The following is a 24,815-nucleotide window of genomic DNA, read 5'->3' on the forward strand; positions in this document are numbered from 1 at the left end:
ATTAGCTGCAAACAAAACCGATTTTGCAATATCAGATTAACGAAAAAAAATCGACGAGGTCTCCGTAAACATAGTTGATCACATGCTTCGAGCTGCATGGATCTCTTTGCCTGTCAGAGGATCTATGTGCTTGTGAATGTGTTTTTGGGTGCTGCGAGTTTCCATTTTCTGTCTGCAAATCTTTGAAGGTGATTGTTTGTGTATGTTTATGTTTGCGTTTACATGGATCTTCATGTTGTTCTCTTTATACGTATGAATCCAGTCTGTCTCAGTGCGTGATGCATGGTGTGTAAGTTTGTGAATGAACCAGTGTCTCCGTATCTGTCACTGTCTGTCCCCATGGTGAACAAGCAGGATGATGGATGAACAGAACAAGCCAGACAGCATTAGGAGGTGGAAAATTTATCTTCTCGGGTGTAGCCCGCCTTCTGGACTGGCGGTCGGTGTAACGGGCGCTGGGTATAAACGGGGTGGGCGGACAGGGTGGTGAGGTGGGGATGGGTGAGCACAGGTAGAGGGTACAGCCTGCTTGGTACATGGGAGAAAGGAATCAATTTGATGGCTAGAAAAAAGGACCGATGAGACAAATGGAAGGGAAAAGGGAGAGGCTATGATGGGTGTTGGGTTATGGGAAAAGACGGTATTTGAAATTAAAGCACTCAGCTTTGAGAACTCTGAGCTGCATGCTGCCTCGATGGAAGATGAGGTGTTGTTCCATCAGTATACAATCCCATCGCTGTGGCAATAGACGACGCCAAAGCTGGCCATGTTGGAAAGGGAGTCGGAATAAGAACTAAAAAGAGCGGAGACTGGTAGATCAGGTCGGCCCCTGCAGGTCTGGCTGAGATATTTGATGAAACCGTTCCTTAGTGTGTATTTGGTCTGCCCAACAAAGAGAAGACCACATCGGGAGGACCTGATGAAGTAAATTAATTTAGATAAGAGGCAGGTGAACCTCTGTCTTAGCTGGAAGGATTGTATGAATCCCTGGATGAAGGTAATGGGGGTGATGTGCCTGTCAGTCCATGCCGTGCTATCTGTGGTAGAGGATTGCGATGGTTCATACACACTTTACTGGTAAAATATGACAACTCGGAAACCATCTGGATGGTGGACTGTACATGCGGGGCAAATGGTGGATGGTAAATGAGAATCGAGGTTTACAAAGCAACTTAAAGCGTCAGAGGAATTGTGCATTTATTGTGGAAAAAATCCTTCTTCCAAATCTGAGTAATTCGATACACCAAAGTACAGTGGATGCAGTGACAATTAGCAAATTTAAGGATGAATTACATGGCTTTTTACTTGGTAACGGGTTGAAGAAATATAGAGAGAAGGCAGGAAAGTAAGGGTGAATAGCATATCTGCTATCACAGAATGGCCCCTTTCTGCTCCTATCGCTTATGAAGTTATGAACTTATGAGAGAAGAGATGAAAGAAGAGAAAAATATCGAATGAAGGCATCTTTAAATTAACATTTCTTTTCTATAAGGGAGAATAAACAAGGAAAACGCATACATCTTAACATTTCCTCTCGTTGGAGACCAATCTCGCTAAGACTACCAAATTAAATGTTGGCAGTTAGAAATCCAAGACTTTCAAAACAATGTTGCTTTTCCAATTGCCTCAAATTTGTGTACAGATCTGTTCTTTGGTTTCTCCCGAGCTGCTATCGAAATCTGTAATGCATTCCGTGCAATGTGGTTTCTGTTTCTAGATTTTTTGACATTTACCTACGTGATTTCATTTGTGGATACTTTTCAGATCCATCCCTTTGTTTTGCAGTTATAAATTCTCTGATTAGCTTGACATCACCTCATCAGTTATTTTATGACAAATTCTCACGGCCTTTATTCTAACTGAAAGTCGAAGCAGACAGTTCGAAATAATAGAGTCGAAATTTTGCAACTCGTGTTTGAAAGGTAAGTGGAGTATTTAAATGCAGGTGGGGAGCATCTGAAAGCACGTCTGCAAAGTATAAAGCAGACAAAAATTATTTACAGAAAGTAAAGTTGTACGGACAATTCTGAATCGTAGAACTGAATCGTAGATTAACGACAACGTAGAAGCAGACCATTCGGCCCAACAAGGCCACATTCACCTTCCAAAGAGCATCACGTTCACTCTCAACTCCATACCTCATTCCTGTAAACCTGCATTTCAGTGACCATTGCACCGAACCTACAAAGCCCTGAATACTATCGGCAATTTAGCATGGCTAATTCAACTAGCTTGCAGCTATTTCGACTGTCGGAGGGAACTGGAACATCCATTCAAACTATTTAACTGTCTACCTGGTGAACGCATTGTGCAACTGCAAATTGCAAATTCAAAACTGGCTATTGAGGAGGCCAAAATCATTAGCGAATGTCGACATTCCGGATTGTAACAGGGATAAATCTTGAAAGACTTCATTCCGGAATCACATAGAATACTGAAAGCCAAAATTTCTCACCAGCTATCCTGAAAATGTTGATCCCATGTGCCAGAAGTAGCAAGCCCACCCATAGCCTAACGAATTTGACGTAGATTTACCAAAGTATTTCATAGAAAGTCAGTTAACTGGGTTTTTGAATTGAGAACGCGCATACTGCCAAATTCGCCCCTTGCAAAAACCACCGAGCACAAAACCCCTGATATTCGGTATTGATTACCGCATTTTTTTTCTGTCTGGCCAGTGTACCAAAGGGGAAAAGGTTATTCTTTGTGTTGTGTATTTCCTGCTGTCAGACAGCTGCCTTCCGTGAATAGCTAAGTTGCAAGCAAAGAACAATAGTAGAGGCTCTGACCTGAGAGCCTGCTCCGCCACTCAATATGATTGTGGCTGGCTAAACTACACGTGACATATTCAAAGCATATAAGATCTAATTTAATGGGTGGAGCCGGACATAATTTTCCCTCTTGTGTAACCAATGGGATCCATCAAGATTTTTCTTTTAAAAATGGGTCATCCATTTAAGACAGAAATGAGAAATGTTCCAGTTGTTCTGTTATACTTCGGTGAGTTTTCGGGGTCTCCCTTCCTCAAAATTCTGCGAATGCAGGCAATAGAAATTTTTTGTTGAATGATCACTGAATACTGAGTGGATGAAAGACTATCTTTGAATTTGGCGCTGAGGTTAAAATCAGATCGGGGATCACATTGGATCATTTGAGCAGGCTGGAAGGGTCGAGGGCCCTGCACTTGTTGTTCGCCGTTTGTTAAAAGGGCCATCTATGCTTAAATGTAGCATACGGTGGGGAAAAGTGCAATATAAAGCAAATTCGTTGCCACTATAAAGGAAGCACGTTTCTATTCAACAGCAGAACTAACTGCTAATGGTTTGCTTTGGTTATGTCAGAAGTGTGAAGGCCAATTCGGTTGTAGCAATCCAGTGATTATTATGGCAAGGCGATGCCTGGGTGTTTGGGCCTCATGACCACACTCAGTTTCCTTCAGGTCCTGAAGCGACCACAGCCACACAGTGTCCCTCCTCCTGGACTAATTCCACATTCCTCCGGGCTCGCTCATTGACCATTTCCTGAAGCTTTAATGCACAATGAAAAACAAGATGTTTACACTGAGATTAGGAGACGAAGCAGAGTCAAAAGATATTGTCAAATGGAGACAGGAGCAGGGAGGGGAATGGCGCAAATTGAGAAACACACAAAGTGGGCTGGAATGAGAGACAGGGACAAGGAGAGGAGAAAAGAACGAGAGGCGATGGCATCATTTCGGTAACACCAGTGAAAGGGGAGAAACATGGGGGGCGGGGGGGCGAGAGTGATATATAATAGGACAGTAATAGAAGACAAAATTTGATGGAGAAATCATAACATGAAAGGAAGCGAAGAAGCAAAAATCATAAGAAGGTCATTCAGCTTTCCTCTCGATCTTTTGTCCGTGTGACCCAAGCAGAAAATATGAGAGGTTTATCATTGCTTAGCTCCTCCCCAAAACAGTTATTATATGCAGTTGCGGGGGCGAGGGTGATGGTAGAACTCGTGGGGTGGCATTGGATGTGGGTAATTTGCGTCTGCCCTCTTTGTATAGTGGAATCTCTTACCGTCTTCAGCGTGATTTTCTTCGCCTTTTTGTTGTCAATCTCTGCATCCGAAGTGATCATCACATGAACCCATTGATGCTGAGAATCTAAATCAATATTTACGACATCAAACAAATTACACACACATGTAATTCTGGACAGGATATAGTATTGATTTATAAAATGTCCCTACCAGATTGGATTCACTTTTGTCTTGCTCGTAATTGTTTGTTCTATCTGCACATCTGTATATTGCTATTCTGCCTTCAGTTCACTATTCTTATCTGCTCTCTCTCTTCCCTCAATTACCATGCTTCACTCTAGGCTTCTAATGGCCTGCTGCTCATTGATTCTATTTCACAAGCAATTTATTTCCATGCTTACGCAATTCCAGACTTCCCGTTTCACCTTCGCCTCGTGATCAGAGTGATCAATAAATGACACATGGAGTTAGGGAGACACAGGTGGAGGGAAATAAATGTAGATAGGAAGACCCAAATGCAGAGGATTTCAAAAGGAAGGACTGAAGGTGGTGTTTGGCATTAAAGACGAAGCTTCGTGAACCAGTTTGAAGGTTCTACAATAACCGCTCCACCCTGCAGTGTATGCCCCACTTAATATTTTTGATCGTCAATGGTGGTAAAATAACTGTATACATAGCACTGAGGTAACAGGAGTCATCACACGAATACAGATAATACAAGTGAGTCAATGATTTCCAGGACGCAACCTCAATTGCTAGACCCCGGGAAGTTTGGTGGATGTTCAAGAAAACAATTAAGGAGCAAATAATCGACATGAGAAAACACTTGTGAACAACTTTCTGGTTAATCCAAAGATATTCGGCAAGTAAATCAAGATGAAGTGATAACCATGGAACGATCAGTCCCTAACAAACGATCAGTTTGTGTCTAGTGGGCACACACTGGAGAGTATTAAATGAGACACAATATTTGATCAGCTAAGTCCGCATTGCTTTGTTACCTGGAGGTCATGACTCAGAAGGCTTGTTAATTATTTTTAAGAAGTGTTCAAGTGTTTGGCAGGCTATCAATTAATCAGTATTTCGGAAATAAATTTGACACAACTCCAAGCCAAAACGCATGAAGTTAAAATTGCAAAGGATGCAGCGGAATTTGGCAATCCTGATTTAAATAAAAATGCCCACAGACATAGCAGTTGGTAATGCTAAAGGCCAGTGTGTGGAACAGGTATCAGTGGGTACCACTGTTATCATTGTTGGGTCACTTAATCTTTGAGATGTTCACAAACAACTTTGATCTGCAGATGCGAATTTCGGAGAGTAGTCACACGGGCATGCTAAATAAGATTGCAGGTTATACAAAGCTTAAAGTTTGTGAGAAGATTTGTAGCTCGGGTGCTCGTTGCTGTGGTTCTGTTCGCCGAGCTGGAAGTTTATGTTGCAAACGTTTCGTCCCCTGTCTAGGTGACATCCTCAGTGCTTGGGAGCCTCTTGTGAAGCGCTTCTGTGGTGTTTCCTCCGGCATTTATAATGGCCTGTCCCTGCCGCTTCCGGTTGTCAGTTTCAGCTGTCCGCTGTAGTGGCCGGTATACTGGGTCCAGGTCTATGTGTTTGTTGATGGAGTTTGTGGATGATTGCCATGCTTCTAGGAATTCCCTGGCTGTTCTTTGTTTTGCTTGCCCTATAATGGTAGTGTTGTCCCACACAACCGGAAGCGGCAGGGACAGGCCACTATAAATGCCGGAGGAAACACCACAGAAGCGCTTCACAGGAGGCTCCCAAGCACTGAGGATGTCACCTCGACAGGGGACGAAACGTTTGCAACAAAAACTTCCAGCTCGGCGAACAGAACCACAGCATACAAAGCTTAGCCAAGTAGGTGACATTAAATATATTTATATATATATATATATATTAGATGAATGGATTTTGTCAGGTGACATTTTTAACCTGATAAATGTGACGAAGCAACAACCAAGGCTTGGTTTCAGAGAGGGGAAAAGGAGAAAAGCATTCCTGAAGAAGGGCTTATGCCCGAAACGTCGATTCCCATGTTCCTTGGATGCTGCCTGACCTGCTGCGCTTTTCCAGCAACACATTTTCAGTTCTGAGAGGAGAAAAGTCATGTTACTGCCCTTGATCAGAGATACATGAATCTGGCAGGAGAATTCAACCGGGTAGTTGACAAGCAGCATTGGATTCTTGTCGTTTTGAGGCATTCCAGTGTGAAAACAACATGGTGGTCAATTTGAATCAACAGAAAGTTTTGCTCAGTTGATTGCTGAACTACTGTTGCAGTTTTGGTCATCACACTGTCGGAAGATGTGGTTGCACTGGAAAGGGTCAAAAGAATGTTTGTCAGGAGGTTGCCTTGGATGAAGCTATGAAGAGGTTATGCATATCGTTTTTTGTTTTGAGCGTGAAAGTTTGAATGGGGATCCCAGACTGGTAGACAAGATAAGCACAGGCATGAACATGGTGAAATGAAAGCCGCTGTTTCTCTTCGTAGAAATATCCATATCAAGGGAAAAGTATTGAAGTGAAAGGCAGAAAGCTTACAGGATGTTGAAAGAATATCGTTTTCGCTAGATGTGTTTGGGTTTTGATTGAACTGTCAGCGATAATAGTACTGGTGGGAAACGTCACGAAACTTTGAAAGTACTTGGATGAGCATTCAAAGTAACATACGATTAAAGACTATTGGTCGAGTGCGGCAAAGTTGGACTTGCGAAGTTGGTATTATTACCATTGTCAGTATAAACTTAATCGGTCAATCAGGCTCTCCAGTAATTTATCATTCTCATGGTAACTACTGAGAACCATTACATTCTATGCACCTCAGTTAATACATTCCAAACTCCTCAGTCATTACATCTAACTCCACTTAGCCACTGCATCCCACTTCACTCAGTCGCTACACAATATCCTGACTTCATACTTCTTAGTTAGGTCAGCTATCCAAGCTATCAGTCAGGTAAAGTTACTGACACTGCCTTTATCGTAAGTCCATTCTTGATCGGTTAAGTAGACCGAAACTGCGTACAATATTCAGTCGTGTTCTCATTTAAGGCATGTACAATTATCGCAAGACATGCCATATCCTATATTCAAAACGACTTGCTTTGAAAAGCGACATTTAATTTACTTCTTGACTTACCTGCATGACTTCCTTTTGCAGCTAGGACAATCAAATCTTTTTGCACATTGCACTGTCTCAATATGTAGCCATTTTGATTTTAAACTGTCGTCGCCTTTTTGCTGCTACTATTGACTTCATCCTGCATTGTTTTCCACACTCATTCAACTTGTCAAAACGACACTGAAATTATCTGCATTTTCTCGCAAGTCATCACGCCACACAGCTTGGTGTTCATATACTTTCCCTGATTTGTTCCATAACCTACAAATCCCTCACCTTGCTCAGCATCAGTCTGAAGGTTATAAAATTCCGTAGGGTTGGATGGAAGAGTAAACGAATTCAAAGTAGAAGTCTCAGACCCTGAAGAGTCAGGTGAGGCAATGTCAATCGAAAATGTTGTCGATAGATCCTTGTGTCTTTGAGTTGGTACTCTTTCTGCAATAGGAAGAAAGGATGGTGGCATATGAGCTTACAGGTGATGCATCGTGTACTGTTTTGAAAGGTTACATAATCATTAGATAATGCATCTACTTCGCAAATAAACCCACTCCATACTTGCACTGCATGTCTCAATAAAATACTCTTAGTGGGGTCGGACGATAGAATCAGAGCAGTGCCAAACCCGAAGTCGTCACAAGAGCACAGGTGTCATAAAAGTGACAAGAAATTGCCAGAACCACGTCAATACCGACACGGAGAAATGTTTTATGGATGAGAAAGAAGAGTTAATCGGGCTAAACAAGTGCATAAGATAACTCTGGCGGTTAACATTAAGGGGAGTATACATAGATTCTATGAATATATCAAAAGGAAATGAATTCGGTGTAAGGAATTGGTGGACGAAGGTGGCAATTGTTGCTTTAACTGAAGCACATTGGCAAAACGCTGAAACATTACTTTACAGGTGTCTTTTCTTTCACCAGGAGGACAATACAAGCACAAAATGTCGGAATTTATGTTAAAAGGCGAGGTGGTATGGGAGGACTTTTTAAAAATTTTTACAGTGGTCAAATATTCAGTTTTTTAACAATTGGGTTGCTCAGGAAGTTAATTCGAATTGCCTGAGCCAAACTTTCCAGTTGAGATCGTGTCGGAGAGAGGATGAAAGAAGATTCGAGAACGACTAACGCCAAAACTTCCTTTCGACAATAATCTCGTAAACAAATACTAGGGAGCAATTGACCAGTAACCCTCATGTAATTATTGGGAAGGCTTTTGAAGAAAGAACAAGTGAAGCATAAAATGAGTTTTCATTTGGCGAACCAAACATTGAAAGGGTATTCACTGCCTCTTTGCCAAAGGGAGATGTTATAAAAAAAAGCTTACTGGAATATTTCTACGAGGTAACAAAATGTTTGGCATTTTTAATAATTTATAATAATTTCTACAATAACTTTCACAAGATCCAACATGGGAAACTTAGGTAAAAATGTACAAAAGCGGCAAATTGAACAAGTAGGTTCCACGATTTTCAGAATGATGGGAGAAAGATGGTCTGTTATTGAATTGACAGCAGTGTCTACCACAGTGATCATTGCTGGTTCACTTATTTTTCATATTCTTAAGTAAAATAGATTTGTAGCTTCAAATTTGAATGTGTGAGCACTGAGGACCTTTATTAAATTATGCTGATACAAAGATTGGCCAATTAAGTACATTGAGGAACACGTTATTCAGTGACACATGGATACAAATACTTTGCCAGGTAGACGGTTGTGTGCCAGATGAAATGTAAAACTGACATATGTGTGATGGTACAATTTACAAGAAGGAAGAATACATGTCACAACTTAATGAATGATTGGACATTCGGAATCAAAGAAGAAAAGAAGTGTCTTGCAGTATGTGGACCCAGATTCCTGAATGTGTCAAGACAGGTTGAGGAGATAATTAAAGAAGCACATTGGTTAATTCCATTTCCCAGGTGCTCTTTCGCTCATAAATGCAGGGAGATAAGATTTCAGATGCAAATGACTGTGTTTCAGTCACTGTTGGAGTACTGTGAGCATACTGGTCAATGCACGATAGAAAGATTTGATTGCTCTGGAGTCGGTGCACAGAATATTTTCCACAAAGGTGCCTTGAATAGAGCGAAATAGAAAGTTTGGATACGCTGGAGTTATCCCCTTTGGAGAGGAAGGTGCTGAATTGGTCGTGACAGCGTGGTTGAGATAAGAAAGGGCATCGACAAGCTGAAAAAAAGACAACCTCTTTCCCTTCATAGAAACTAATGAAACAAATGAAGCAACTGTCAAGTGCAAAGTAAAGGCTGAGGAGATTTTTGTAGTTAAAGCATATGGACAGAAGCAATATTGGGATTTGAAATACATTGGCTGGGAGTTTTTCTGCTCATCAACATGTCAACTGGTAAAATGCAGTGAACCAGCATTTGAAGTGTTATAATATTCAAGACTACGGGTTTATTTGGAGGATTGGAGAATTATCAAGGTGGTGATATGCCATTATTAAAATTACCTCTGCGGTCGGACTGGAATCTATAACTCTGTGTTTTCTCTCCTGCATCATTGCATTCAACTCACTCTTTCACTTCATCCCGATCACCTCAGTCATTAAATTACTCACGAAATCCCATTTTTGTCAAATATGACTTCTCAGTTCCCAGTTCACGATTTCGACTCAGTTAAGACACTAACCCCCACTTCCACCAGTCATGAGGTCGTACCCGCTCAGTCACGACATCCTGCTGTCTGATTTACTGAATTCCATTCACCTTAATCACGGTCTTCTAACCTTGTCGGTCAACACATCAAATTCTCCTCCAAAATTCAATCTCACTTCCTTAAGTCACTCACTTCATCACTCCTCCCATGCCAGTCACAACATCCCACCATCTTCAGACACTGTGTTATATTCTCATCAGTAACAAAGTCCCAGTCCAATCATGCACAGTATTCTGTTACCGTCAGTAAAAGCATTACCCTTCATTCGGGGACTATATTCTATTCCTTTCATTTACAACATCCCACTACCGTCACGCGCTTTATTCTACTCCCGTCTTTAACAACATCACACTGGGCTGGCGCATTTTACCGCTCGACCATCACGCACTCTTTCACACTTGGATGAGTTACACATCCTTCTCCTATCAGTCTGCCAATTCATTTTTCCTCACTTCAGCATCCGCCAAGTTCTACTCTATCTCAGATGTTCATCTGAACTGCTCAGAATTACACTTGGACTTTGTGATTTTTGGGACTTTTTGTATATCAAGTTGAAGTTCAGGTTGCAGTTTGCACCCTGCGCTGGTAGGTTTGTGACCAGCTGGTTCTTTACCACGCGGCTTAACATAATCAATGAGCCTCTGTTGAAGCACTGTCTTCTGTGCTGCTTTTTCTTTACGTGTCTTGGTCTGTTAAAGTGGGTGATATCATTTCCGGTTCTTTCCGAAGAGGTTGGTAAATAGGATTACTACAGATGTGCTTATTGATAGAGTTTCGGTTTGAATGCCAGGGATCGCAGAAATCACGTGCGTGTTTACATTTGGCTGTCCGAGGATGGATGTGATATTGATGTCGTGTATTTCTTTATCCGTGTGTTAAGATACTAGTTATAGATGATAATGTCTTTTAATGACTAGTAGGTGTTTGTGTATCCAGGAGGCTAGATTTCTTCCTGGCTGTAGGGTGTAGTGTTTGATGTAGCCCTTGCAGGGCATTTTGTAAATGACATTCGAATTAGGGTTTTGGTCGTAAAGTGTCCTTTAGGTTCATCAGTAGCAGTTTCATTCCATTGGTAGATTTGTGGGCTACCAACGCTGAATCGGACAAACAAGCAGGAAAATAGCCATCAGAATAAACGAACACCAACTAGGTATCAAGGTTCATGATCAGCTATCACAACGATCCTTACACACAGACGAAGAAGGACACCACTTTGATTGTGACAGCACATCTATTTTCGGACAGACGAAACAAAGACAGGCACGGGATTTCCTAAAGGCCTGGCATTCAAACAGGAACTCCACCAATAAACACATCGATTTCGACCACATTTACCAACCTCTGAGAAAAAAGAAACAATAGTTATGTCACCCACCTAACAGACCAAGAAAATAAACAGAAATTGGGACAGAACACCATTAGTTGAACGGAGGCTCACATTTGACGAAACGTCTGAGAAAAAAATAATAAAACACAGAACATCGATCAATGGAGTGCAGAACAGGCCATTCGGCCCTCGATGTTGCGCCAAACTATGAACTAGTCTAAGCCCATCCCGACACTACCCCATCATCATCCATGTGCTTAGAGTTATGTTTGAATCTCACTAATGTTGGTGAGTTAACTACATTGGCAGGCAGGGCATTCCATGCCCTTAACACTCTGTGAGTGAAGAAATTGCCTCTGACTTCTGTCTTAAATTTATCACGCATCAATTTGTAGCTATGGCCCCTCGTTCAAGTTGATGGCATCATCACTGGAATAAAAGACTTTCATGTCACCCCATTCTAATCCTTTGATCGTCTTGTATGCCTCTATCAAATCCCCTCTTGGCCTTTTCCTTTCCAATGAGAATACAATTAAAATCTCTCAGCCTTTCCTCATAAGGCCTTCCCGCCAGACTACGCAACATCCTGGTAAATCTCCTCTGCATCTTTTCCAATGTTTCCACATCCTTCCTGTAATGGGGGGACCAGAACTCTACACAATATTCCAAGTGCGGCCACACTTGCGTTTTGCATAATTGCAGGTTGACATTACGGCTCCGGAACACAATCCTCTACCGATGAAACATACCATAATGCATGCCTTCTTAACAGCACAACCTGGTTGACAATTTTCAGTGAACTATGTACATGGACTCCAAGATCCATCTGCACATCCACACTGCCAAGAATCTTTCCATTGACCCAGTATTCGGTCTTCCTGTTATTCTTCTCCAAGTGAATCTATTCACATTTATCAACATTGTACTCCATTCGTCACCTCTTAGCCCAATTCTGCAGTTCATGCAAGTCGTCCTGAAACCTGCAACATTATTCCAAACTATCCACTACTCCAACGACATTAAGGTCATCTGCAAATTTACTAACACATTCACGTACCCCTGCATCCAAGTCTATTATAAAAACTACAAACAGCAGTGGTCCTAAAACAGATTGTTGTGGCACACCATTAGGAAGCTGACGCCAGTCTGAATATTTTCCATCAACCACCAATTGCTGCTTTCTTGCAGAAAGGCAATTTCCAATCAAAACTGCTAAATTAATCTCAATTCCATACCCTGCATTGTCTCCAACTGCCTAGCATGTGGAAACTTATCAAAAGCTTTCCTCAGGTCCATGTATACCATGTCAACTGCCCTACCCTCATCGACATGCTTGGTTAACTTCTCAAAAAACTCAATGAGGTCGGTGAGACTTGACCTGTCTTTGATGAAACCATGTTGACGACCTGCAATCCGATCTCGACAGAGCCCACACACAACTTCCCACTTCTATCTTTGAATGGCGCGATCACGATTCTAGTCATCCTTTTCTTCCTCACAAAATTATAGAAAGCTTCATTGTTCTCCTTTATTTTGCCTCCTAAAGACTGCTCATGTCTTCTCTTTGATCTTCTGAACTCTCTCTTTAAATCCTACCTAGCAAGTTTACAACTCTCCGTCGTCTCACCTGAACCATGTCGCCTCATGGTCACATAAGCCTCCTTCTTCCGCTTAACAAGCGATGCAATTTCTTTAGTAAACCGCAGTTACCTTATGTTATCACTTCGCCCGTGCCTGGCTGGGATATATGTATCAAGGAAATGCAATATCTGTTCCCTAAAGCAGCTCCACATTTCGAATACCTCTATCCCGGTATTTTGCTACGGCTTTCTTTGCATCCGACGTCTTGCCTAATCGTATTATAATTGCCCTTCCTCAATCTGTATATCATGCCTGTGGCATGTTCTATCCATCTTCGTCTCTGAACTAATCGAAACCGAATTATGGTCGCTTTCCAAAGTACTCACCTGATACTAAATCAAACACCTGGCCTGGTTCATTACCAAGTATTAGACCCACTGTTGCCGTCACTCTTATCGATCCTTCGACATACTGTGTCAGGAAACTTGCCTGCACACATTGTAAGAAAACTAATCCATCCGACATCCTCGAAATATAGCATTTATCATGAATGCTGTGGGATTTAAAGCCCCCCATAATGAACACGCTGTACATTTCATTTTTACCCAGAATCGTTTTGCCGATACTCTCCTCCATATTAGGTGCGGCACGGTGGCTCAGTGGTTAACACTGCTGCCTCCCAGCACCAGGATCCCAGGTTCAATTACAGCCTCGGGTGACTGTCTGAGTGGAGTTTGCGGATTTTACCTGTGTCTGCGTGGGTTTCCTCCGGGTGCTCAGATTTCCTCCCACAGTACAAAGATGTGGAGGTCAGGTGAAGTTGCAATGCTAACTTGCCCCAAAGTGTTAGGTCAATTATCAGAGAGGAATGGGTCTTTCTGGGTTACTCTTCTCAGGGTCGGTGTGGAGTGGTTCGGCCGAAGTGCCTGTTTCCACACTGTAGGGAATCTAATCTAATCCCTGGAAATCTGCGGAGGCCTATAAATAACCTCCCAGCAGTGTAACCTCTCCTCTCTTGTTTCTCACCACAGCCCATGCTCTCTCAATAGACGAGTCCTCGTTAGAAGTTCTTTCGACTACCATTATACTTGTCTTGACGAACAAGGCCACACTTCCCACACACCCTATTTTACCTCCTTCCCTGTTCTGAATGGAAGATCTAAACCCTGGAACCGACAACATCCATTCCTCCCCCTGCTCTATGCACGAATAGCCACAGCATTGAAGTCCCAGGGACCTATCCATGCTGCAAGCTCACCGACCTTATTTCGGATACTTCTGGCTTTGAAGAAGACTCACTTCAAACCAATTTGCTCCCTGCCAGCCCATTCCTGTGACCACGAAATCGTGTCCATGTCCTCCCTACTCTCATCCTTCTGTGCATTGGAACTACACCTCAGGTTCCCATTTTCCTGGTGAGTTAGTTTAACCCCATCCGAATAGCGCCAGCAGATTTTCCACCCAGTATATGTAGACCCACCAGCTCAGCGAGCGAACTCACAACCGGACACTTGGTCTCTTCTGTATTCTGTACGCTCCCATGGAGGTAGAGAGTGAGTGACATGGAGAGCACTTATGTTTTCCAGAAATTAGGGACAGGACCACATAGTATCTCATCTCATTTTTGCTTACCGAATAAGGGGTGCTTGTAACATTCTAACGGACTCGCGTGAAATCTCAGAACCACACTGTGGGTGGGAAATTACTTATGACGTACCTGCACAATATCCAGCATTACAGAATTGTGTCGGCTTCAACTCATACACAAAGAATGTGGAACATTTCTTGATGATGATGTCTTGCCTAGAGGAGCAGTTATTATTATTCCAATTAAAACAGATAGTCCTGGTTACCTCCCCATCACTCGCGGAAGGATGACGACCTGCAATTCATTTTGTTTTAATCGGAAACGATTAAAAGATAAAATGAACAGTGCGTAATGGAGAATTAAATATGGTAGATAAATAGGTGGTTCTACCATTTAACCAGCCTGTACTCCTTGTGCAGCAGTGATCAATTGGGATAGCATTCTCTGGAATCATCCATGCACCAGAACTGAAATAAAAATTACAGAGTCAGCTCCTGATCTGATCACATATATTACCTGACTGGTAAAATGTCCGAGACTTCCACAATCTGTGCCCCTTTCGAAAACATGCACTCTGAATGAAATATTTCCCTCCAGCCCGAATATATACTGTTAGCCCTTGGCTCAGGTTCAGGTATTTGCAAGATTGTACGGAGGATTTACTGAATAGAAAGTGGACATTCTATCTACTGTTTTATTTTCAATTATTCACACATACACGAACTTTCAAGCATGACCTATAGATATCCTCTCATCAACATTAAACTATCCTGGTTTATCCTCAAGTGTTTTACGATCTTTATTCCATTAAACACGTAACAAAAGTTGAAGTCAATACCCGTCCCTGTGGTCGTGAGCTGAACATTCAAATTATTCTCTTGATAGAGGAGTCTGTTCAGAATTCTCCATTAGATTCATGATTAACCCTCACAGCGATTGTCTCATTAATGCTTGGTTGAATCACTTTCAAAGAGAACACAGTTCTCTTCGTGTAAATTAATGAAAGACCGTGAATACCAGAGTAGGTGCCCCTCGTTTGCATAACCAGAATAACATCAAGACCAAAACAAAATGATGTGCTCCTAATGCGGAGCACCAAACTGTGGACTGTGCTCTTTCTGTAAATCAACTGATGGCTATGGAGACAGGAAATGTGTGCTGCATTTCAATTGTGGTATGATAAATGTTTAAAAGAGTTACACATGATTATGAACGAGTTTGCTTTTAATTTTATAAAAATATCACGAGTCCTTCCCTAAAATACATTTATGTTTCTCTCTTTGCGAAACATGATGTTTTCAGTTTCAACAATGAGGGAGATAAGTTTAGTATTCCGGAATTACAGATGTTTTTGTTTCACTCCCACCAATTCCCTCATAGCTTTACACTGGTGCCTAGGACAATGAAACCATTGACAGTGCAAACAGTGAGCCATCACCCCGCCTTTTACAATTATACTAACGTTCCAAGAAAACTCACTCTTTACCTATTAAAGCTGTACCATCCCTGTTGGAGATTGTTACAACACTCATCTCGGTGTAAGCATTCTTTTAGACCCAATTTAATGCTCCTCCTGGTCGGATCCAAGACTGTGTGGTTCACACATGGATCAGCGATTTTGCTGTTTGGGACTGAGGGTCACGAAAAAAAAACTGTTTAATATTATGTTGTAAAGAACAGTGAATTTGACATAGCAACATGAGCTGCCAGACGCATCAAAACTATAATTGGTATTAGCAGGGACGAGGGACACAGTAATCTGGAACGACTGAAGTTCCAATTGTAGTCATTTGAGAAGTAGAGGTTGAGTGCAGTTTCGAACAAAAAAACATTGAAAGTCACGAGTGGTTTTGACAGTGTCGATTACGAGAGAAAGTGATCGTATTGACAGAAATGTTGAAAACAAGAAATAAGTGGGAGGCACGGTCGCACAGTAGTTAGCACTGCTGCTTCACAGCGCCTGAGACCCGGGTTCAATTCCCGCCTCAGGCGACTCCTTGTGTGGAGTTTGCACATTCTCCCTGTGTCTGCGTGGCTTTCCCCCGGGTGCACCGGTTTCCTCCCACAATCCAAAAATGTGCAGGTTAGGTGAATTGCCCTTAGTGTGAGGTAAATGTAGGCGAATGGGTCTGGGTAGGTTACGCTTCGGCGGGTCAGTGTGGACTTGTTGGGCCGAAGGGCCTGTTTGCACACTGTAACTAAACTAATCTAAAAGTCTAATCAGTTGCTTGAGTCATTGAGTCATATAGATTACAGCACGGAAACAGACCCTCCGGTCCAACCCGTCGATGTTGACCAGTTACCCCAACCCAATCTCGTCCCATTTCCCAGCACATATTCCTACCCAGCACAAACAATTCCTACTCATATACACATCCAAACACCTTTTAAATTTTGCAATTGCAATTGCACCAGATTCCACTACTTCCTCTGGCTGCTATTTACATACACGTACCGCCCCCTGTGTGAAAAGCTGCCCCTTAGGTCCCTTTCCCCGCTCACTCTAAGCCTCTGCTCTCCCGTTGTGGACTCCCCCAACCCAGGAAAAAAGACGTTGTCAATTTATTCTCTCCATGCTCCTCAGAATTTTATAAACCTCTATCAGGTAAATTAATGATATTCTGAAATGCAGATACATTGTTCTCCGCAGCTATTGGTATCAGGAACGTTTGCCGAAGAGTCTAATGGGGACAGTGGCAATCCGCTCTATGAGATGGAATTGGATGCGTATCGGAACAGGTGAGGTGAAGGGTTTTGAAGTGATTGCAGAAAATTGGTTCTTGGCAAGGACACATTCTGAGACACAGCAGAGTCACGACATGCCAGTTGGCTTCCTGTTCTTCTTAAGCATTTCGTTGGAGTCTAGTGTAGTGTCATGGATACTGTAGCACTCTTTCCGAAATAATTATAAATTTTATGCTAATAGTTAATAACAAGGGAGACAATTTGACAGAGTAGTGCCCATTCAGTATATTACATAATTGTTTCTTTTTTTCCGTAAGATTAACTCCTATCAGCACTGAAAATAGAAAAGGTATTTTAATACGATCACAAATGCACGATAGGTTATGTTTATGCGTGATTAAATCAATTAAACAGAGTGAAGTTTGAATGAATGTTCAGGAACTTACACATCAAACCGAGAACCAGCAGTAGAGTCCTCATGCCACTGTGTGATACTCTGTAAATGGGAACAGAGAATTACTATTAGAAAGTGTCAATGAAGAGCGACATTATGGGAGATAAATTAAAGATTGGTCGTCCTTGAATACGAATTACTATGAGTGGGTGGCTTCAAACCATCTTACATTCACTGGGGCAACTGCAGGAAAAATTAAATGTACGTCTGTGTTCCACCGGAACAACCACAGACAGGGTGCGATCGAACTCTCTTCATCATTATTATCATCAACAGAATAAGAAGCACCTCTCTCACATTTGTGCATCTATCTGTACACGTCCTTACAACTTCCATCTCATGTGTACAAGTAACAGTTACTGCAAGGTAATTGTAGTCCGAACATCGCAATTACCAGAACCTCAACTGACTTGAATGCTATGTTCTAAACAATGAACCAGCTTCTTTTACTGTTTCATTACATGGTAATCTTTGAGAACAACTCCAATTGCAAAGACTTCAATCGGTAGAGGATAAGCAGTCCGCCCATCACCGAAACAAGTGAATATAAGTGACAGCTTTATGAGTTTGTTAGCGTGTTCCTTTAGTTCATTCCCGCTTACCTGTCTCTTTTGAAGTCAGTTTCGCTGTGGGGTATTCCAGTTCAGCTGCTACCTTTTTAGTCCCATCAAACTTATGCTATGCATTGTGCCAGTTGCACAACAACTCACACTACATCCTCAGAAGACTCTGAACAAAGTGTTGGTTGGCTACATAATCAATGATTTAAATTGTGGCAACTTCAATGCAAATTAAATATTTTTTTATGAAATGGCATACAGAAAGAGAACAATGGTACATCTTTCCTGGCGTTGGAACGTGTTGTTTGGTTGTACTTGATCCTAATGTTCGCATTTGACTACCGCCACACATCCACACCCTCACGCAAATGATGCAGGAATATTAGAATTGGCAGAGTACATGACCATGCTGTTGCCAGCACCGTCCAGCCTTCCTGAATTTGCATGGCCGCTAATCTGGCACTTGCAACGGCCAGTACATCGGGCAGCAGACTTGAGTACTTGCTGCGTTTGGGATACTAGGGGCCTGTCAAGGCTGACAAACATTGCAGTCTGAATCTAAGACGTCGTAAAAGCCAACATGACTTTTAGTTCCATGTTTACCATTAAACTCTGACATGTTCTTCATCAATTTCGGATCCTCTAATACTATCAGGTTCTCAAAAAGTGATAGCGTCTGCAAAAGCCTAACACCACTATTCGTGTCAAAGAGTAAAATAGTGCCAGAGAGCGTGACCGTTTCAAGACATTTCAAATTTTCAGAAAATACATTACTACCCGGGTATATATTAATTTCAGGATGGTATAAATTTCAGGCTTTGTCCTCGACTCAGACTCTGTGTAAGTTTTAGCGCCTGTCTGTAATAGGGTCGTTATCATTTTTGCAGTTTCTATTAAGTGCAAGTTGTGCTTTAGTTGAAAAGACTGCATTGTCTTTAGGCTTCGTATCAATTTCAGACCCGGGAATAATTCTGAGTATGTGTCGGGTTCAGGGCCTGTAATATTTTTACAGGGTCTACATTAGTTTCTGAACGTGCATCAAATTCAGAGACGTATTACTTTCTGATCTATATGTATTTCAGTGTCTGCATTTGGATGTGTAATTGATTAAAATGTGCATCAGCGTAAGGGGCTGTTTTCTCGTTTAACGTCTAAATTTGATTCAAGTACCATATCAGTTTCACGGTCTGTTTTCCATACATGGATTTTAGAGTGTTTATTATTTTCAATGTATGTATCAGTTTCAGTTATATGGTCGGCATTACTTTCATGGACTGCATCATTGCAGGGTTTACATCACTTGCAATTTTTGAATAAGTTTCTGTTTTAGGGTGTGTATTAGTTTCGAGACCTGTGTCACTTACGTTGCAATTTTCAGTCGCGATTCGATTCAGTAGAAGTATTAGGTTCAGTTTGTTAAATAGTGTCAGCATCAGTAATAATTTCAAGGTCGATATCAGTTTCAGATTTTGTTTTCGATTAAGGCTATTCATTAATTTCAGGCACTGTATGCGTTTCAGGTTTAGCATTCGTTTAAGGATCTGCATTACTTTCAGGGTATATGTCCATTTCATAGTCCATATCAATTTCACTGTATGTTTTCGACTCGTCTGCATTGGCTCCTGACGAGTGATCAGTATTACTTTACAATACGCTCAGGTAATGTGCTGTCAATTTAGCCTCACTCCTCGAACCACTCCACGTCTAAAAAACAATTTGGAATTACAAAATTTCTTCGTTTGGTACACAGCAAGTTTGCATTTAAATATAATCACAACTTAACGAGGCTTTGTGTTTCCATTGGTACTCAATGCAGAGCAGTCCGTCTATTGGACTTTGTCTACTTTTCAGGAGTTTCACAATCTTACATGTTCTGAAAAAAGCAGGTTCTCCAGCAGCCCATTCACTCGCTGAATTTATTTGCATTTCATTTGCATTTCTTGCCGCATGTGTTTTATGCAGTCCTTTATTCCTGAATAACATATCAAATCACAATTTCTCTCAATATCATGCAATCAAAAATAAACCAAATCCCAGTATTTACGGAGCATGCCAATCATTAAATCCTGAGCTCCCTGATCAACAGACATCGACCTTCTTTCGTTCCCTTGCTTTAAGAGTGTTTATTGTTTTCAGTGTTTCAATTTTAGAGTCTGTATCACATTCATGAAATGCAACGTTACAAGATTTTCATTACTTTCAGCTGCTGTCTTATTTTCTGTCTTGTGGCCTGCGTTAGTTTCAAGAAATGTGTCACTGACTGTCGTTTTAACAGTATTTATTAAATGTAGGAGATTTGTTCGTTTCAGCAAAAGTTTCATTTACAATATTAGGCAGATACTTTTCAAATTTCTTATTAAATTAAGAACGAACATTAGTTTAAGGGAATCTATTCATTTCAGGGTGTACATAAATTTCACTGTCTGATCCCAGTTTGTTTACTTTCACAGTCTCTATCAGATTCAGAGACAGTTTAAGTTTAAGAATGTGTGTCAGTATTAGGGTCACCCCAAGTTCAGGAAATGCGCTTTCAATGTAGCCTGGGTCCTCTACACTCTACCACTGAAGTGCAATTTAACCTTCCAATAATTCTTTGTTGGTGACATAGTTAGTTGATGTTTAAATAAAATGACCTTTTCACAACGCATTGTATTCCCAGTGTTACTCAGTGCCAAGCAATCAGTGTGTTGATTTTTGCCTTCTGTTCAGGAGTTCCACAATTTTAGACGTTCTGAACAAATAGATAATGTACGACATCTACTGGATAGTAGTAACAGGATAGGACAGAGTCAGCATGGATTTATGAAGGGGAAATCATGCTTGACTAATCTTCTTGAATTTTTTGAGGATGTAACTCTGAAGTTGGACGAGGGAATTCCAGTAGATGTATTGTACCTGGACTTTCAGAAAGCTTTTGATAAAGTCCCACACAGGAAATTAGGGCGCATGGTATTGGGGGAAAAGTACTAGATTGGATTGAAAATTGGTTGGCTAATAGGAAACAAAGGATAGTGATAAACGGCTCCATTTCGGAATGGCAGGCAGTGACCAGTGGGGTACCGCAGGGATCGGTGCTCGGACCGCAGCTTTTTACAATTTATGTTAATGATATAGAAGATGGTATCAGCAATAACATTAGCAAATTTGCTGATGATACAAAGCTGGGCGGCAGGGTGAAATGTGATGAGGATGTTAGGAGATTACAGGGTGACCTGGACAAGTTAGGGGAGTGGACAGATGCATGGCAGATGCAGTTTAATGTGGATAAATGTATGGTTATCCACTTTGGTGGCAAGAACAGGAAGGCAGACGACTACCTCAATGGAATCAATTTATGTAAAGGGGCAGTACAGAGAGATCTGGGTGTTCTTGTACACCAGTCAATGAAGGCAAGCATGCAGGTACAGCAGGTAGTGAAGAAGGCTAATAGCATGCTGGCCTTCATAACAAGAGGAATTGGGTATAGTAGCAAAGAGGTGCTGCTGCAGCTGTACAGGGCCCTCGTGAGACCACACCTGGAGTACTGTGTGCAGTTCTGGTCTCCAAATTTGAGAAACGACATTCTGGCTCTTGAGGGAGGGCAGCGTAGGTTCACGAGGTCAATTCCTGGAATGGTGGGATTACCTTACACTGAAAGACTGAAGAGACTGGGCTTGTATACCCTTGAGTTTCGAAGACTGAGAGGGGATCTGATTGAGACGTATAAGTTTATGGAAGGATTGGACACTCTGGCAGTAGGAAACATATTTCCACTGATGGGTGAGTGCCAAACCAGAGGAGACAGCTTAAGAATACGGGGTAGACCATTTAGGACAGAACTCAGGAGAAACTTCTTCACCCAGAGAGTGGTGGCTGTGTGGAATGCTCTGCCCCAGAGGGCAGTGGAGGCCCACTCTCTGGATTCATTGAAGAAAGAGTTGGATAGAGCTCTCAAAGATAGTGGAATCAAGGGTTATGGAGATAAGGCAGGAACAGGATACTGATTAGGAATGATCAGCCATGATTATATTAAATGGCGGTGCAGGCTCGAAGGGCTGAATGGCACCTATTGTCTATTGTCTATTGTCTACTGTCTATCTTTCACTTTCCTGTATTTTACTCGAATGTGTTCTTGAACGTGTTTGTAAAATCCCTTAGTTCTGAATTCCATAGCAATAGGCAATTGTTCTTGTTCTCTCAATATTCTGCCAAGATAAGAAAAGTAAATGCAATATTTACAGAGCAAGTATTTGGGGAATTCCTGAGCTCCTCCATCAACGAAGATTGACTTTCTTCCTTTTGCCTTTCCACATAAATCTACTTCTGCCAGTTTTGACGACTCAACAAAAAGAAGAATTAGTGAGCCTGCTACAGTTGTCGCATAATCTCTGACTATTTCATTATTTTCTTTTGAAGACTGTGCTCAGCGACCTTTTCACAGTACGAAACAACGGCAGTCCATCAGTGAGGGTAAGTTTAGATTTGCATAAAAATAACTGCACGTCATTTGTTTCACAATGGTCCGGAGTGTCTATTTATTTCCTTGTTTCTCAAAGCTCTTTCATTCTGCAGTTTCTAATTTGCATGAGTGTTTCTAATTAGTACTTTCTGGATAATGTTACAGCACACAAGCCCTGTTGCAAGTCAGAAAATCAACGACATCGATTGTTATTGAAACATTGTACCTGATCTTGACTGTGATAGGTCCCCAGCCATGGGTACCTGTATGCATCCCAGTTGTGCCTGTCTATTTGCCGGTCATATCAAACATTCCCGCTTCAGCATTTTCACAGGTATTGTACCCGAACTCTTCCACGGTTACATCGATGGCAGCATCGATACAGCGTCTTACACATAGGCTGACCTGGAACAGAACATCGACTTCACCCACAACTTCCACACCGCTATGAAATTCACTTGATCATTCTCACAGCCCTTCTATAACTTCCTCGACCACCCCATTTCCATCTCCAGTGACAGAATTCAAACGGACGTCTACTATAGATACCCATATCTACCTGAACGGCACCTCCACCCACCCCGTATTCTGCAATAACTCCATCCCAATCTCACAATTGCTCCAAGTCCGCTGCATCTGCTTGGATGCAGACACATCCCAATCGCAAGCATCCCAGGTGTCGACCTGTTTTGAATATCCATACAGCCCTCCACCGCACCACCTCCTTTCCCGTACCACCACTCTGAACACACTCCCTCCATCCACGATAAGAAAAGAGTGTCCTATGTCGTCCTACCACCCCACCAGTCTCCGCCTGCAATGCATTATCCTCAAACACAACCACGAACCCAAACAAACCTCACAGTCAGGAACATCTTCCTGTCCACACCCGTGTCAGGTTTCTGTAAGACCCGTTCCCTCCATCATTCCTTAGTTAACTGCACCTTCTCTCCCCCGCTGAACCCTCAGGTAACGTGCCCTGCAACAAGGAAAATGCAAACAAATGCAAGTATGCCACCTACATCACCTCCCTCCAGGGCTCCAAACATACCTTCCAGATGAGACAAAAATATTCTGCTTCTCTTCCAACTTAGGATAATGCATCAGAAGCTCACAATGAGGTCCTCTCGACATCGGGGAGACAGATTCTAAACTTAGGGGGCAGCACAACCTGGGCGGCACGGTGGCACAGTGGTTAGCACTGCTGCCTCACAGCGCCTGAGACCCGGGTTCAATTCCCGCCTCAGGCGACTGACTGTGTGGAGTTTGCACGTTCTCCCCGTGTCTGCGTGGGTTTCCTCCGGGTGCTCCGGTTCCCTCCCACAGTCCAAAGATGTGCAGGGTCAGGTGAATTGGCCATGCTAAATTGCCCGTAGTGTTAGGTAAGGGGTAAATGTAGGGGTATGGATGGGTTCGCTTCGGCGGGTCGGTGTGGACTTGTTGGGCCGAAGGGCCTGTTTCCACACTGTAATGTAATCTAACCTAATCTAATCACACCGAATTTCACAGGATTGTCCGCAGCGGACGATCGGACTTCCCAGTCTCTGCCCATTTCAATTCCCCAGCCTTTGACTTTCCAACATGCCCATCTTTGGCCTATTCCATGTCCAAAACAAACCGCAGCGGCAATTGGAGAATCAACACTTTATCTTAAGGTTAGGCACTCTACAGGTCGGAGGATTCAACACTGCGTTTGACAATTCCAACTAATCTCACTCCCAATCTCCCGACTCCCCTCCCAGCCCCTTCTCCTGACTGCCACTTCTCGCTGTCAACAACTGGATTCATTCATCCCATTGACTAAACAGGTCACTTTACCTTCCATCATGTATCCTCACTTCACCACTCTGACCCTGGCTACCCCTTCAGCTGCAGCTACCCCATACTACACCCAGTCCTGAACAATGGTGAACCCGAAATGTCGACTTCTCCACCTCCTGATGCTGCCTGGCTTGCTGTGTTCGTTCAGACTCCTGCCTGTCTAATTTGAATCCCAGCATCTGCAGTTAATTCGTCTCTTGACTGTAATGACCAGACATTGTACCTGGAAATGTGGAGAGAGAAATTTACTGGAACACACTGCATCTCAGACTTTATAAGTAGGAGGAATTTCACTGAAATATGCGTTCAGTATCATGTCTTTGGCACTGATTTTAAATTTCTAGCAATTTCACATTCACATGACCGACCCACCAGAAAGCACAGAAAGTTACACTCAGAATGGAGGTGTCTGTGACTCTTCAACATGGATGCTATACTGTCAAATGCCTGAGGTCATCAGGTCAATTGGGAAGAATCCAAACTATTTTATTGCCATCAATTGCTGACTCCTTCATTCATCTGTCTCCATGGTA

The 24,815-nt window shown here is 42.2% G+C and overlaps 1 protein-coding gene across 1 annotated transcript; it reads right to left on the reverse strand.

Annotated features, from left to right (window-relative positions):
- Positions 1–1,178: 1,178 nt before the first annotated feature.
- LOC148134904 (uncharacterized) lies at positions 1,179–18,136 on the reverse strand. Its single transcript, XM_087985309.1, has 6 exons — positions 18,066–18,136; positions 17,456–17,505; positions 15,811–15,955; positions 7,424–7,582; positions 4,047–4,132; positions 1,179–3,527 (listed from the first exon to the last, which is right to left on the reverse strand). Exons 3-6 carry the CDS (start codon positions 15,854–15,856, stop codon positions 3,426–3,428), a joined length of 393 nt encoding a protein of 130 aa, XP_087841435.1. The 5' UTR covers positions 15,857–15,955; positions 17,456–17,505; positions 18,066–18,136; the 3' UTR covers positions 1,179–3,425.
- Positions 18,137–24,815: the final 6,679 nt, after the last annotated feature.

This window comes from Chiloscyllium plagiosum, unplaced genomic scaffold, assembly GCF_037043375.1.
Source record: "Chiloscyllium plagiosum isolate Xiang-an unplaced genomic scaffold, Cpla_swu_hap1 HiC_scaffold_52, whole genome shotgun sequence".
Lineage (NCBI taxonomy): Eukaryota > Metazoa > Chordata > Chondrichthyes > Orectolobiformes > Hemiscylliidae > Chiloscyllium > Chiloscyllium plagiosum.

Coding starts and splice junctions, on each gene's coding strand:
- LOC148134904 (XM_087985309.1), bottom strand. CDS start 15,856: ATGAGTGTTGTAACAATCTCCAACAGGGATGGTACAGCTTTAATAG. Junction 7,583..15,810: donor GGATGGTACAGCTTTAATAG/GTAAAGAGTGAG, acceptor TTCCTATTGCAG/AAAGAGTACCAACTCAAAGA. Junction 4,133..7,423: donor TCAGACTGATGCTGAGCAAG/GTGAGGGATTTG, acceptor ATATTGATTTAG/ATTCTCAGCATCAATGGGTT.